Below are 14,101 nucleotides of genomic sequence, written 5' to 3'. Positions count from 1 at the left end.
TTATGAGTTCTTTGTGGTGTAAATGGGCATTGTTGTCTTGGAAGATGTTTAGTAGGGCCAATTCTGGGGTGATGTCTATTACTTGCTTAGTTATTTTACATATTTCTTGTATGGCTGTTGTCCAGAATAGTTGGATCTTGGGACACTCCCACCACATGTGGAGGTATGTGCCTGTGGAGGTGCATCCTCTCCAGCATTTTGGTGAGGTTCCTGGGTGTATTAGCGCTAGTTTCCTTGGTGTTAGGTACCACCTGTAGGTGAGTTTCAGTGTGAGTTCTTTTCTTTTTGTTGATATGGACTAATGCCTCAACAAATGAAACGGATTTGTAAAAATGTTACATGGGGGGGGAAAATACGAGGCATTACACTTACTTCTGTAAAACAAGAAAATCCTTAATAAAATTTTTTAAAAAATAAAAAAAAGAAAAGAAAGGCACCAGGTTGTTGAAGGCGGTCTTAAGTACCATTTGTTTCTGTGGGAAGGGGTGGTAGTCCCCGAACTTGCACCTCATCTCTTTTGTGGCTGACGGTGAGATCATACTGACAAATGTTTCCCAACCTTTATTTTTAAAATAAAATTTTTATTCCATTTTTCTTTTTCATTCATTACATACATCTCAAATTCTTAACATTTACTATGTATTCCTTCCTCCCTCCCCTCCTAGGCTTCCCCCAACTTCCGCTTCTTGTTTGTTTCTCCTTTCACCCACTTTGCTACCTCCTCACAGAAAAAGTTATTAATAACATAACATCAAACCTAAAAACATAAAAGTAAATACACCATATTTCTCTATCTTCTAAACATTTTCTAATACTAATAGTGTGAATGTTTATTTAAATCCTGCCATCAAGTCTATCAACTTTCTTTGTTTCTGCAAGTATAATATAAATGGTTCCCATTCTTTTTCAAAGTCACTGTTGTCTTTTTCTCTTAGTCTGTCCAACACAATGCAGAGTACTAACCACTATACAATCACGGCCACAGAAATCCCAGCCTGATGCCGTCCAGATGTTGGGGACTACAACTCCCATAAGCTCCAGCCAGCATAGACATTGGTCACAGATGATGGGAATGGGAGTTGTAGTCCCAAACATCTGGAAAGAACCAGTTTGGGGAAAGTTTCTATCGGGTGTGCAAGTTACCAATGAGCTGTTGTAATATAGTTACTGACTCACACCTGCATGTATGAAAGAGATCACCTGAGCTCAGGTTGCCAGTGGGTGTGGCTTAGCAGGCTCTCAGTGGCCTCTCTCTCCCCCACTCCCGTTCCGATTCCTGGAACAAGCGAAGGAGCCATGCAACTTTGGTTCCCAACTCAACAGATGCCACACGTGAACGAATTAATCTCTCTAAAATGAGATTTTATAGCCTGCAAACTGAAAAGAAACAAAAGCTCTTTTCTTTTGGGAGTTGACTCATGTTAAGCTTGTGGTCCACCAAGACCCCTAGATCCTTTCCACATGAACAGCTAGTAAGCCAGGTGTCCCTCATCTTATATTTGTGCATCTGGTTATCCCTAAGTGAAGAACCTGACATTTGCCCCTACTGAAATTCACGGTTAGCTTGGACCCAGCTCTCCAAACTGTTAGTATTGGACGACCTGCTATTCTATCCCTCTCTTGTGGTGCGCTGTTGCAAGGCAGCATGCTGGGTACTCATTCACAGGGTAGATTTAAGCAGTGGAACTCCTTGCCACAGGAAACAGTGGTGGATACCAACCTTGATGGCTTTCAAAGAAGATGACACAAATTCATGGAGGAGAGGGCTGTCAGTGGCTGCTAGCCACAATGGCTATGCAGTGCTTCTGAATACCAGTTGCTGGAAACTGCAGGAGGGGTGAGGGCTTGTGTTCGAATCCTGCTTGCTGGTTTCCCACAGGTATCTGGCTGGCCCCTGTGAGAACAGGAGGGAACATGGGCCTGATCCTGCAGGCTGTTCTAATGTTTTTACGGGTGCATATTGAGGCCATGTGGGACAACATCTGCGCTCAACAGGCACGGCCCTCACCCCACACATAGAAGACACTCTAGGATGCACCCAAAGTCTATATACTCTATTGCAGAGGGAGTCTCAGCAGGAATAAAGCAAAATATTGAAAGCTGCTGTTGTTAAGTCAGACAGAACATTTGAAGCCCAGTTTTCGTAATAAGGCAGCCCAATCGATAACAAAGATGGGCTTATTTGAGGATAAAAATATCACTGAATCACCTTTTGTGCAGTGGAAGAATTTAGTAACCAAGCTGCAGACAAACAGCTCTTATCTCATTACCTCCCCTTTCAAAATGGGCCAGAGAGACACTTAGCACTGTCTTCTTTGTATGTTCTAAGCAGCGGCATAGAAATTATACCTGGTTTCCCCCCCAAGCCGCTGAAATAAAATTGGAACGTGTATTTGAACCATTGCACCTCGGCCAAATCTCTCTGTGCCCTGTATCTGATCAGGTTCTGGACTTTCAGTCCAGTCCTTCAGTTGCGTAATCTGGTGAAGCCTGATCTTTCTTCGCATTTCACAGCGCTTGCTATTCATATTTGCCCTGCCAATGCAAGCTGAAGGGCAGGGTACAAACCGAACCCATGGAGACACCCGCGGGGAAAGGAAAGGAGAAAGGAGGGTTTGGAGAGGGAATGGACCACTGAAAAGGATGGGGGAAGAGAGGTGCCTCTGAGCAAGAGCTGCAAAGGCAGAGAGCGCTCAAGCTCACAGAACTGGAAGAGAACTCCAAAGGGCATCGAGTCTGACCCTAAACAGGATACACTGAAAACGCAGTGTGGCGCAATGATCAGTGTTGGATGTGGACTGAGGAGACCCAAATTCAAATCCTCACTGAGCCATGGGCCTTACCAGGTGATCCTACGCCTCCCTCTCTGTCCAACCCATCTCACAGGGTTGTTGTAAGGACTAAAAAAAGATAACCGAGTTCTCTGAATGAATATAAAATCGGAGAGGGGTGGGGAAAGGGATTTTAAGAGAGATTGGGTGCAGGCTCCCAGTTGTTACCTTGAGACCACAACAAAACCACAGCTACCAATATCAAAGGGATGCGGGTGGCGCTGTGGGTTAAACCACAGAGCCTAGGGCTTGCCGATTGGAAGGTCGGCGGTTCGAATCCCAGCTCCTGCCAACCTAGCAGTTTGAAAGCACGTCAAAGTGCAAGTAGATAAATAGGCACCGCTCCGGCGGGAAGGTAAACTGCGTTTCCATGCGCTGCTCTGGTTCGCCAGAAGCGGCTTAGTCATGCTGGCCACATGACCCGGAAGCTGTACGCCGGCTCCCTCGGCCAATAAAGCAAGATGAGTGCAGCAACCCCAGAGTCGGCCATGACTGGACCTAATAGTCAGGGGTCCCTTTACCAATATCAAACGAGGGGAAAAAAGACGAGGAAAAAAAAGACAACACACACTGGCAGGCTTCTATTTCAAGATTTTTAATTGGTCCAGCAGCTGCAAAATATACAAATTTCCAAAAGGCAGACCTCGTTTTATAAGCTGAAACTGTTTCATCTCAGGCAAAAAAAAACCCCTCAAAAACCCAGCTACATACATATATACAGAATTGAACATCACACAAGTCCGGGGGGGGGGAGGGGGACCTCCTCTCAGCTCTGCAACTTCCCTTAAATAAATAAATAGCACTTTGCTATTAAAAAACCGATAAAAATATAAATTCAAGTATCAAAGGAAAAACACAATCAAGAGAATGAGTTGTTGGTGTGGTTTTCAATCACCTTCCCCAATCAACCTGTAACTATCACAAGTGTGACACACACACACACACCTTGCTTCTTGTGCCTCCCCACTCCAGGGCAGATCAACACACACACACACACACACACACACACACAACAAGGACACACACAGGCAAGGTCCACATGTTCCCTCTCTCATTCAAAACTCCTGAAGCAGGAATAATTTAAGTTTGTTCCAGGATTTCCTTCTCGTAAGCAAAGGAATCCTGTCAATTTTTTTTTTCCCAATTCATGCTATATAAAACCAAGCAAAAGACGAGTTTGCGTAAAAGTGTTTTTTCCCACTACGCAAGGCGTAGGTAAATGCAAACCACACCTAGTTGGGGCAGGAAGGGAGGGGGGGGGAAACATACCACTTGCTATGTGCAAAATAAAGCCACTCTTCCTCTGATAAAGGATAAAATCCTAGCAGAAGGGGCTGAGGGGATAGGAGAAGCAATAGGAGAACCCACACACTCAAAGGGAGAAAATGGGGTTTTATTCCAGGTGACCCACACTGAAATGAGCAGAAGTCATGTCCGTTCGTTCCAACAGGTGCATGACTAACGCTCAAAACCACCCAATGCTTTTTCAAAATGCAAAAAAGCAGAGGAGTCTTTTCAAATGCTTGCACACACGTAGAACCCACCTTGCATGCTACGGACGCCCCCAGTAAAACTTCTCGGCCAAGAGCAGCTCTTTTAAAAAGATCACACACAAACACACATGGATTTTGTCGTGGGCCAAAGTAGGCACTGCAGGAATTGCTGACCCACCTTTCTGAAACTGACCCTTTATTCCTACGGGGTCCTTGCTCACTCGCCCACTCCACGGGCAGCCATCGGGATGTTGCCAGACTACAACTCCCACCAGCCCAGGCAAACAAAGGCAAAGGGCAGGGATGATTAGAGTTGTAGTCCAGCAGAATCTGGCCAGCACCAGGTTGCTTATCCCTGTGCCGCTAATCCTAAGCGTGGCTTGTAAAGTCCTGCACTCCTAACACTTTTCCCACTCTGTTAAAATCACACTTGGCCACCCTAACAAAGCCAGTGGCTATGGTGCCGGCAAGTGGTTTCAGAACCAGCTGCGAAAGAACAACGGAACTATCCTTAAATCCCTCTCTGATATCCGGGGTGTGTGTGTGTGTGCTTTGTTTTTGTAGCTGTAAAAAAAAAGGAGAGAGAGGGAGAGACGTGCAAAGTGGCAAAATTAAAAGCAGACATGCAGGTGTCGCAAAAGGTGCTTTTATGCTCCCCATGCCCTCCCTTCTCCACACAGACCCCAAGAACCAACATCCGTTTATTTACAAAGGCTGAGAAAGCAGCACAGTGCCCAGTTTTTCTTCTTCTTTCTTCTCTGCAAGGCAACTGTGTCACTTTAGAAATAATAATAATAATAAAACAACTCGGGGGATGCAAGGATGCTGCAGAGGACGACACTTTAGTCTACCAAAATCTCAAAAAGTGGTGGGGGGAAAGCAACCAACTTCATGAACCTCCATTTTGCATTCTAAAGTGATGTTCCTTCTTATTCCCTTCTTCTCTTGTGTATCCCCCCCCCCCATTCCCCACCCCACCCCACCCCAAAGAAACACCATCGTGTCGAGTCTGATACGCAACAGAGTCCGATACGCAACAGGCAGATGATCAGCTTATGGAGATCGAGAAGGAAATAGCCTCGCGTTGAATGGAGATCACACACACACACAGGCAGACGCAAGCTTCGGAGCAGGGCGACGCAAGCGGGCTGAGTTTCCTTCCGTCCGCGTTCTTCCGCCTTCCTAAACATCGCCTGGAGAAACTCAAGACTGTGTGCGGGTCGTGCTCATGTTCTGCAAGCGGAAGGGAGAGAGAGAGAGCAAACTTTGAGCCGGTAGCTGAGCATTCGGAGGGGGACAAAAGAGAAGCGAGGCAGCCTTTGCATGCAGGTGGCAGGGAGGACAACGAGAGAAGCAGATGCAGAAAGCTCTACATTATCCAGCAGAGGCAGTAGCCACGAGGCACACAGGCCGTCCTGAAGGAAGCAGGCCAAGTCGCAAGGCATAAAAGGAGCTTCTCACTCATCGGGCTCCCTGCATCTCCTACCAGTCCCTCAGCCTGAATTCTGATAGACACTTTAAAGTCATCTCGTGCACATTGGACTTCCTGTCTATCCCGTTGTATATTCCTTTTTTTTTACAAATGAATGTACTCATATTATTGTATATATCTTTTACATTTTATCTAATACAATACGTGCTCTTCATCTTATTTCTCAACTCAGTCTCTCTCCAACATCAATCAAATTGGTACGTATATAATGGGGGGGGGGATTTTCTTTGTTTTTTCTCTTTGTTTTTCTTTTCTTTCTTTTTAGGTATATAAAGTGTGTATATCATCTTGGTATACATGTTGGAAAATATATTATAATAAGCTCTGTAATGTAATGTGACGACATTTACCAAGGTAATATGTTAATAAATAAATAAAATTGACAGGCCTCTCCTCCATGAAAAAAATAAAAATAAAATAAAGTCATCTCATGTGTGCTTCCGGCTGTGTTGCTGTGGGCCACTGTATTCTGCTCTGGTCAGACCTCACCTGGAGTACTGTGTCCAGTTCTGGGCACCACAGTTCAAGAAGGACACTGACAAACTGGAACGTGTCCAGAGGAGGGCAACCAAAATGGTCAAAGGCCTGGAAATGATGCCTTATGAGGAACGGCTAAGGGAGCTGGGCATGTTTAGCCTGGAGAAGAGGAGGTTAAGGGGTGATATGATAGCCATGTTCAAATATATAAAAGGATGTCACATAGAGGAGGGAGAAAGGTTGTTTTCTGCTGCTCCAGAGAAGCGGACACGGAGCAATGGATCCAAAGTACAAGAAAGAAGATTCCACCTAAACATTAGGAAGAACTTCCTGACAGTAAGAGCTGTTCGACAGTGGAATTTGCTGCCAAGGAGTGTGGTGGAGTCTCCTTCTTTGGAGGTCTTTAAGCAGAGGCTTGACAACCATATGTCAGGAGTGCTCTGATGGTGTTTCCTGCTTGGCAGGGGGTTGGACTCGATGGCCCTTGTGGTCTCTTCCAACTCTATGATTCTATGATTCTAACAGAGGAAGCTGCCTAACACTTTTGGACCTACCTAGCTCTGCACTGTCACGCTGACGGCCAGTGGCTCTCAAGGTTTCAGAACCAGGAGGTTGAACTTGGGTCTTTCCGAATGCAAAGCAAATCTTTGAGGATTATTACCATCTTCATTAAATTTTGCATTGCTTGGGCCCCCTTTTTTTGGGGGGGGGGCAAGCGGACACTGCACATTTGGCTCATCTGAAGGCAGCCCCGCATAGGGAAGTGTTTTGTTCTTTTAATCGTTTTCAAATATAGATTCATAACAAAACCAAATACACTTCCATATACAGAAAATTCTCCAAATCTCGAGACCTCCCACATCCCCTTTGTGGGTCCTAATGTCAACACTTTCAACTGCATATTATATCAAATCTATATTTTATATCTATCCCGATTATCCAGAGAGTTTGTTACATTACAAGGGAGATTAAAAACCTGCTAATGTTTTCATCTGCTCACAGTGGTCTCTGAAATAAATTATAAATTTCCCCCATTCTTTCTTGAAGATTTTGTCTTCTCAGTTCCTGAGCTTTCCAGTCAGTTTTGCCATTTCGGCATAATCTGACAGCTTAGTTTGCCATTCCTCTCTGGTAGAGAGTCTTCTTTCCATCTCTGGACTAGTATAGGGAAGTTTTTAATGTGTTTTCTTTTTACTAGGTTTTTATATTTTGCTGGGGCAGAGTTGCAGAGGGGCTGGGGCCAACCAGTCAGATGGGTGGGGTACAAATAATAAAATTATTATTATTATTAATATTATTAAGCAAACAGTGCAAAAGGATCTCAGGGCATTCCAAAAATGGAAACATTACAGGAAAAGAGGAAGCAGACAGTTTAAAAGGGACCTCAACCACCACCACTTATGTCAACAAGCCCATTCATTGCAGAAACACACACACAAACCAAAGCAGAACCAGTTTCCAGGAAGCTGAGCAGGCACAGGTCAAAGATGTACCCCCTTCTCTGCCCACCCCCCCCCAAAAACCCAAACGAAACAAAAATAGCCTTGAGCAGCTGTTATTCCAACAAGGTACAGTCAGGCTGGGGTAAAGCACAAACACGGAGAGCAGCAAGCCGTTTTACCTGGGAAATATTAGCAAAGCGAAAAGTTTGAATAAGTGACAAATGGGCCGTCTTTCAGCGTGAAAAGGGGGGGAGAAGAGAGAAAGGGAGTGAAGGAGAGAGGTTTGAACTGTTATCTGATAGGAATGTGTTCAAGGGATGTCGTAACACCCTTCACATTCACGCCATAAATTAAAAGCACATGGCTGCCCCCCAAAAGAATATTGGGAACTGTAGTTTATCCCCTTGCAGAACTAGAATTCCCAGCACCCTTAACCAACTAGTTTCTAGGACCCGGGAGGAGGGAAAGCCACATGCTTCAAACATGACGTGTGGATGTGATCTTCCAGCAGTTCTAAAAAGTTGCAGCAGGGAGAAGGGCTCATCCGCACGAAATCTTATGCAGCTGCCCTTTGCATTGGTCTATCTGGCTTCATGGGACGCGGGTGGTGCTGTGGGTTAAACCACAGAGCCTAGGACTTGCCGATCAGAAGGTTGGCGGTTCGAATCCCCACAACGGGGTGAGCTCCCATTGCTCAGTCCCTGCTCCTGCCAACTTAGCAGTTTGAAGGCATGTCAAAGTGCAAGTAGATAAATAGGTACCACTCCAGTGGGAAGGTAAACAGCATTTCTGTGCACTGCTCTGGTTTGCCAGAAGCGGCTTAGTCATGCTGGCCACATGACCCAGAAGCTGTACGCTGGTTCCCTCGGCCAATAAAGCGAGATGAGCGCCGTAACCCCAGAGTCGGCCACGACTGGACCTAATGGTCAGGGGTCTCTTTACCTTTACCTTATCTGGCTTCCTGCCGACTGCTCTGATTGGCAGCAGCTGTCCGGGAGCCTTTGGCAGAGATTCTTTTATTCTACAACTCCCATCCAACACCCCAGCCGGCATGGTCAACTGTCAGGCCAGATGGAGAGGTGCACTCTGAGACCAGAGCCCTCGCCATGCCAGGCAACATGCCCCAACTCTGCACTATCGGCTCCACCAACTGCAAAAGTATTGCTCTCCCACCAACTGCCTACTCCCTCAAGTGCTGCTGGATTAGAACAAAGCTTGAGCTGTAATTTTTATATATTTCAAAAAGTGGTGCACTTAAATCCCATTGACAGATACAATAAATCAGAATTTCTCAAACTCGGGTCCCCAGCTGCTGATGGGACTACAACTCCCATCGTCCTAGACTACCAGCCCTGCTAGCTAAGGATGATGGGAGTTGTAGTCCAACAGCAGCCGGGGACGCAAATTTGAGAAACACTGCTAGCCCTTTACTCAGAAAACTAGTCCGCTAGTAAGGGGAATAAGACATGTAGCACCCCGGTTTCTCTCCCAAGTGCAAGAAAGGGGTTTTTGTAGCAACTGAAAAGATGCTCTGATAAATTAAGTGTTAAAAGCTCCCACAAACTGGAAGGGTAACTCAGTGGTAAGAGAACCTGCTTTGCATGCAGAAGGACCCAGGTAACTCCAGGTAGGGGCAGAAAAGGCTCTGAAATCCTGGTAGCCACTGCCAGTCACTGTAGACTAGAGATTGCAAAGCTATTTTTCGGCCCATGGACCCCCTTTGTGTTTCTTAGCAAGCACCATTCGCGCTGTCCTCGTGGGTCACTTCAGTGGAATCAATGAGAGCCTGGAAAAGGAAGTGGGGAAGAGTATCTCTTCTCCCAACTTCCTCCTTCAACAACTGGCACTTTTCAAGGGATTAAAATCGTGGCTCTCTAATGTGGCATGCCACATTGGCATGGCAGGAAGATTCAAGGGCAAAGAAACACTTAAACATTTCAGTGTAGTGTAGTATAGTATTAAAAAAATATTATTTTGCAGGTTACGGATATCTTTTCAAAACGAGAGCAAGAGCATGAGCTATTCTTCTACAGTTCTCCACAACGTATTGTTGTGAACAGTGATTTTCAACTCTGACAAACATGCAAGGTATCCGAGAGAGAAAAGGCTTCTTTGTATTGATGAGGAAGTGTGAGTTTCTCAAATTTAGACCTGATCTAAATGAGTTATTACCCAGCAAAAACAAGCGCATACCACCTCTCACTGAGTGTGCATACATCCTTAAAGTACATATGCAAGAGGCTCGCTTATAATTCTATTTTGAGGATGATACATGTTCTTATTTTAAGAATAAATATTTGTTTTATACTTTCTGGATGCCCCGTGATCATACTGTAAAGCAGTTGTGTTCTGTGTTATAAATCAAGCACTGCTGGGAATTGTTTTCTTTCTGTTTTCCGATGGATTTCTTACCTATGAAAAATTTGGGTGTGGCATGAGCCGATTTTTATTCTGCAAGTGTGGGCCCAGAGAAAATAAAAACCACATGGATTAAAAGGTCGAAACACTGGTTAAATTGATTGGCCAGGGATTCAGAGGTCTTGTGGGCAATTGGGGAAGACTCCAAGGGGCGCCACATTGGTGATCTGTGGTCACTGACAGTACAGATCAGAATAGATCAATGGTCTGACTTTGAATGAAGGCAGCTTCCTATGTTCCTACCAAATGCAAGAAAGGTAAATCTCCCTCAAGGACTCTAGGGGGAAAGGTGCAAATTGCGTTTGGAAAGCTAAGCATGCAGATTAGTGGTAACAAAGGGAAAACAACGCCAAGAAAGGTGAACCTGCAAGATACTCACAGGCAGGCCTTCCCCAGTAAAGGCTGTAAAGAGAAAGAAAAGGGGGAAGGAGAGGGAGATGGAAGAGAAATCAGTCTTGGTGTGGAAAGCAGAATAACAACAGGAAATTCAAGATAAAGGATTCGATTACTGCGAGATAGCAGACAAAGAGACATAAAGCCACGCATGTCAACAAACAAGCCACTTCCATTCATGCAAAACGTAGAAACACATTTCAGCAAAGAGCCTCCACACTTTCAATATTTGGGTCACACGAGGGAAAGGAGGAGTAGGGCAGCAATTTAGCAGGAAGCCCCCTTTTGTCTGCTAACTTACAGAAGCTGCCTCCAGGCATTTTTCAAGAAGTTCCATTTCCTGCTAACTAGGAGAGCTGATGGGCTTTTGGCTTTTGGCTTTCAAATTAGGCAGACATTTAGCTGCAATGGGAAGTGGTCATTCATCCTTTTAAAAAGGTGCTGAGCAAGACTAATCTATGAAAATTTGCTGCAACCTTTGGAAACAACTTTCAGCTGAGCAACACCAGCAAATGCGAACACATTGAGACAATGGAGTGTGCCTCTGCAGAGAAGACAAACCGGCTTGTTGGCAGCCACCTAAGTGACCTCCCTGGGGTGCAAGCCTGGGCAGTGTGTCTGGAGGTCCTGGGCTGCCCAGGCGACAAGAAGAAGAGCAAGATGTTTGGCACCAGCTTGGCTGCATGAGTTGCTGGAAGGACGCATACATGGCGCCATCCAACCAACTTAGGGACTCCGCTTCAGAACTGTGTAGGGTTTACACCATGGGTAGGCAAACTAAGGCCCGGGGGCCAGATCTGGCCCAATCGCATTCTAAATCCAGCCCACGGGCAGTCTGGGAATCAGCCTTTTATTTAAAATGCATCTCCGGGTTATTTGTGGGGCATAGGAATTCGTTCATTTCCCACCCACCCACCCCCCCCAAAAAATATATAGTTCAGCCCCACACAAGGTCTGAGGGACAGTGGACTGGCCGCCCCCTCCTGAAAAAGTTTGCTGACCCGTGGTTGACACCTTAAATATTTTTTTCTCCCGAAAGATCTCCTGCAAGGCAGCAGGACAAAGCAACATCCTAGTCAAGTTAAAAAAATATGGAATGATAGGAATCAAGGAAGGCTTGGAGAGGAAAGGCAAGCCTAACACAAATCCTAAAAAAAGTGTGTTGCTGCAAAGGTTTGAAGGCCAAGTTTCTATAATCCACACCAAACACCAGGCAAATACTTCTACCTAAGTTCAAGTTCATAAGGCAAGTGACGGCCAAGCCTGGCTTATATTGCAGGTTCTCAAAAAACCAAACTACACCAACCCAAAGCATTATAAATCATTTCTAAAGGTGCTTTAGGAGGAGGGAAAAGTGAAGGCAAGGAAAGCAAAAGTAAACAGATGATGCCAACTGCGATCTGATAGCACCGCGTTTAAAAAATGGGGTAAGCGACACGACAGAACGTCCTCCCATGGTTTAAAGCAGCGGGGAGATATTTAAGCATGGAAATGCAATGACCACAACACACAACCGCCACCACAAGCAGGCAGGCGCACACACACACGAGAAAACACCAACAAAAGAATGTGACCAACTTGTCCGGGCATCTGGGCGGGCACCTCCTGGGGCATACAGATGGGCAGGGCAGCGGAAGCAGAGTCAGCCACATGCTCCTCAAAGCTGTTGATGCGAGGCTTTTTGGTGGGCTCTGGGCTCGCTAGAGGGGGTGACGCTATTGCGCCTCATGAGGGTATTAGGTCCCTTCTTTGCATCCTAAATTAAAAGCGAGACAAAGATAAAAAAAAACACGAGAAAATAAAGTGAGGAAGGAGGTGAAAAGTTACGGGGGTCAGGTGGGGAGAAAAGCAGCGGGGGAAATAAATATAAACCAACCAAACACACACGATGGGTTAATTGGTCTGACGAAACGCACCAAAAAAAAAAAAAAAAAAAGGAAAGGAAAAAGCGAAGACCAGGAAATCTCATTAAAGAAGGAGTTATCATTGCTGGGGTTCCTGCAAGGTCCCTTGGCACTCAGGAACGCTAATCTAGACCCGACGTACTTCTAAAGCAGGGGTGGGAAAACGTTTGCAGGGTGAGGGCCGTGCTCCCCTCTAAGGTCTTGTTTTACGAGTCACATGTATTAGTGATGATCTGAGTCTGAGACAAAACTGTTAATTTGGCGTCTATATGGTCACGCTGTGGGTTAAACCACAGAGCCTAGGACTTGCCGATCAGAAGGTCGGCGGTTCGAATCCCCACAACGGGGTGAGCTCCCGTTGCTCGGTCCCTGCTCCTGCCAACCTAGCAGTTCAAAAGCACGTCAAAATGCAAGTAGATAAATAGATACTGCTCCGGCGGGAAGGTAAACGGCGTTTCCGTGCGCTGCTCTGGTTTGCCAGAAGCGGCTTAGTCATGCTGGCCACATGACCCGGAAGCTGTACGCCGGCTCCCTCAGCCAATAAAGCGAGATGAGAGCCGCAATCCGAGTTGGCCACGACTGGACCTAATAATGGTCAGGGGTCCCTTGACCTTTACCTTTACGGTAGGCTAAGCTCTACACACACATCCCTTGAATCAGAGTTCAAGAAAATCCTTTGAGCATTGCAAAAAGGCTCAAGGAGGGGGAGAAGATTGAGAAAGTTCCCAAGGCTTGGAAGGCTGCATTTTGGACCCTGGGTGTGAGGTTTCTCAACCCTGATCCATAGGGTGCGAAGCAGCACTGCAGAGGGACATAGCCTTGGGAGAAGGGCCGTGTCCTGGGAAGCTGAGGGCCAGGTGCAGTGGCGGGGGGGGTTCAATGGCCATATTTGGCCCCCTGAACCTTAGGTTTCCCACCTCTGTTCTAAAGAGGTAACGTTGGGCCCAAGAATGAAATATTCAAAATTTCCGGATTCGGGTTTGAGAAGTCTCTATCTCTCTCCCTGCACTAGGTCTTTTGAAGAAAGTAAGAGATGAGGGCTTCTTTGCAATGAAAAGAGCAGCTAGGTGCCTTGAGAGATTCTGCCACTTGGGAGAATCCACACCAATGCCACTGACAAATTACAGAGGAACAATTGGAAAAGGCCACAGAAGAACCGTTTGTCAGCGCTTGTGATCCTAATCGCATCCACAAAGTGTCTTGCTGCAACCTGGCATTTACGCGTTCAATTCGCCTCATTTGCAGCCTGAGTGTCCTTGGCTAGTTACATAACTTTAAAGAAAAAAAACCCAAGCAACGGTGGCAAAAACCTTCAAACATACACCAGTAGCAATGGGCCAGACATTTCCTTCAAACCTCCTTAAACACTTAGCAGAATATAAAGAGGCCTTAGCTAGCTTTTGAAAGTTTGGGGAAAATAGATGTAGCCAAGTAAGGAGCCATCATAGGTATATATATATTATATATATATATATATATATATATATATATATATATATATATATATATATAATTGTAGAGTCAGAAGGGACGAAGAGGGTCACCAAGTCCAGTTCAAACACATAGAAGGAGCTGTCTAAATGGTGCTACGAATTACTCCCTTCTCCCACCACCAATCCACCAAAAAACGGTCAGGAATAAATATTGCTTA

At 45.7% G+C, this 14,101-nt stretch overlaps 1 protein-coding gene and 1 long non-coding RNA gene across 2 annotated transcripts in view; one reads left to right on the top strand and one right to left on the bottom strand.

Annotated features, from left to right (window-relative positions):
• LOC308486478 overlaps window positions 1-14,101 on the top strand; it is a 260,503-nt gene that overhangs the window by 165,747 nt on the left and 80,655 nt on the right. The window lies entirely within an intron of this gene.
• PFKFB3 (6-phosphofructo-2-kinase/fructose-2,6-biphosphatase 3) overlaps window positions 6,027-14,101 on the bottom strand; it is a 52,544-nt gene continuing 44,469 nt past the window's right edge. The window contains 5 exon segments of the mRNA XM_081023363.1: window positions 6,027-6,285; window positions 6,817-7,965; window positions 10,533-10,555; window positions 12,104-12,253; window positions 12,255-12,302. Of these exon segments, the coding sequence (XP_080879489.1) occupies window positions 7,911-7,965; window positions 10,533-10,555; window positions 12,104-12,253; window positions 12,255-12,302 (276 nt within the window). The 3' untranslated portion in view covers window positions 6,027-6,285; window positions 6,817-7,910.

This window comes from Podarcis pityusensis, assembly GCF_964106645.2.
Source record: "Podarcis pityusensis genome assembly, chromosome: 10".
Lineage (NCBI taxonomy): Eukaryota > Metazoa > Chordata > Lepidosauria > Squamata > Lacertidae > Podarcis > Podarcis pityusensis.
Note: the sequence above shows the minus strand (reverse complement) of the source record. Positions and strands in the feature narration are given on the sequence as shown.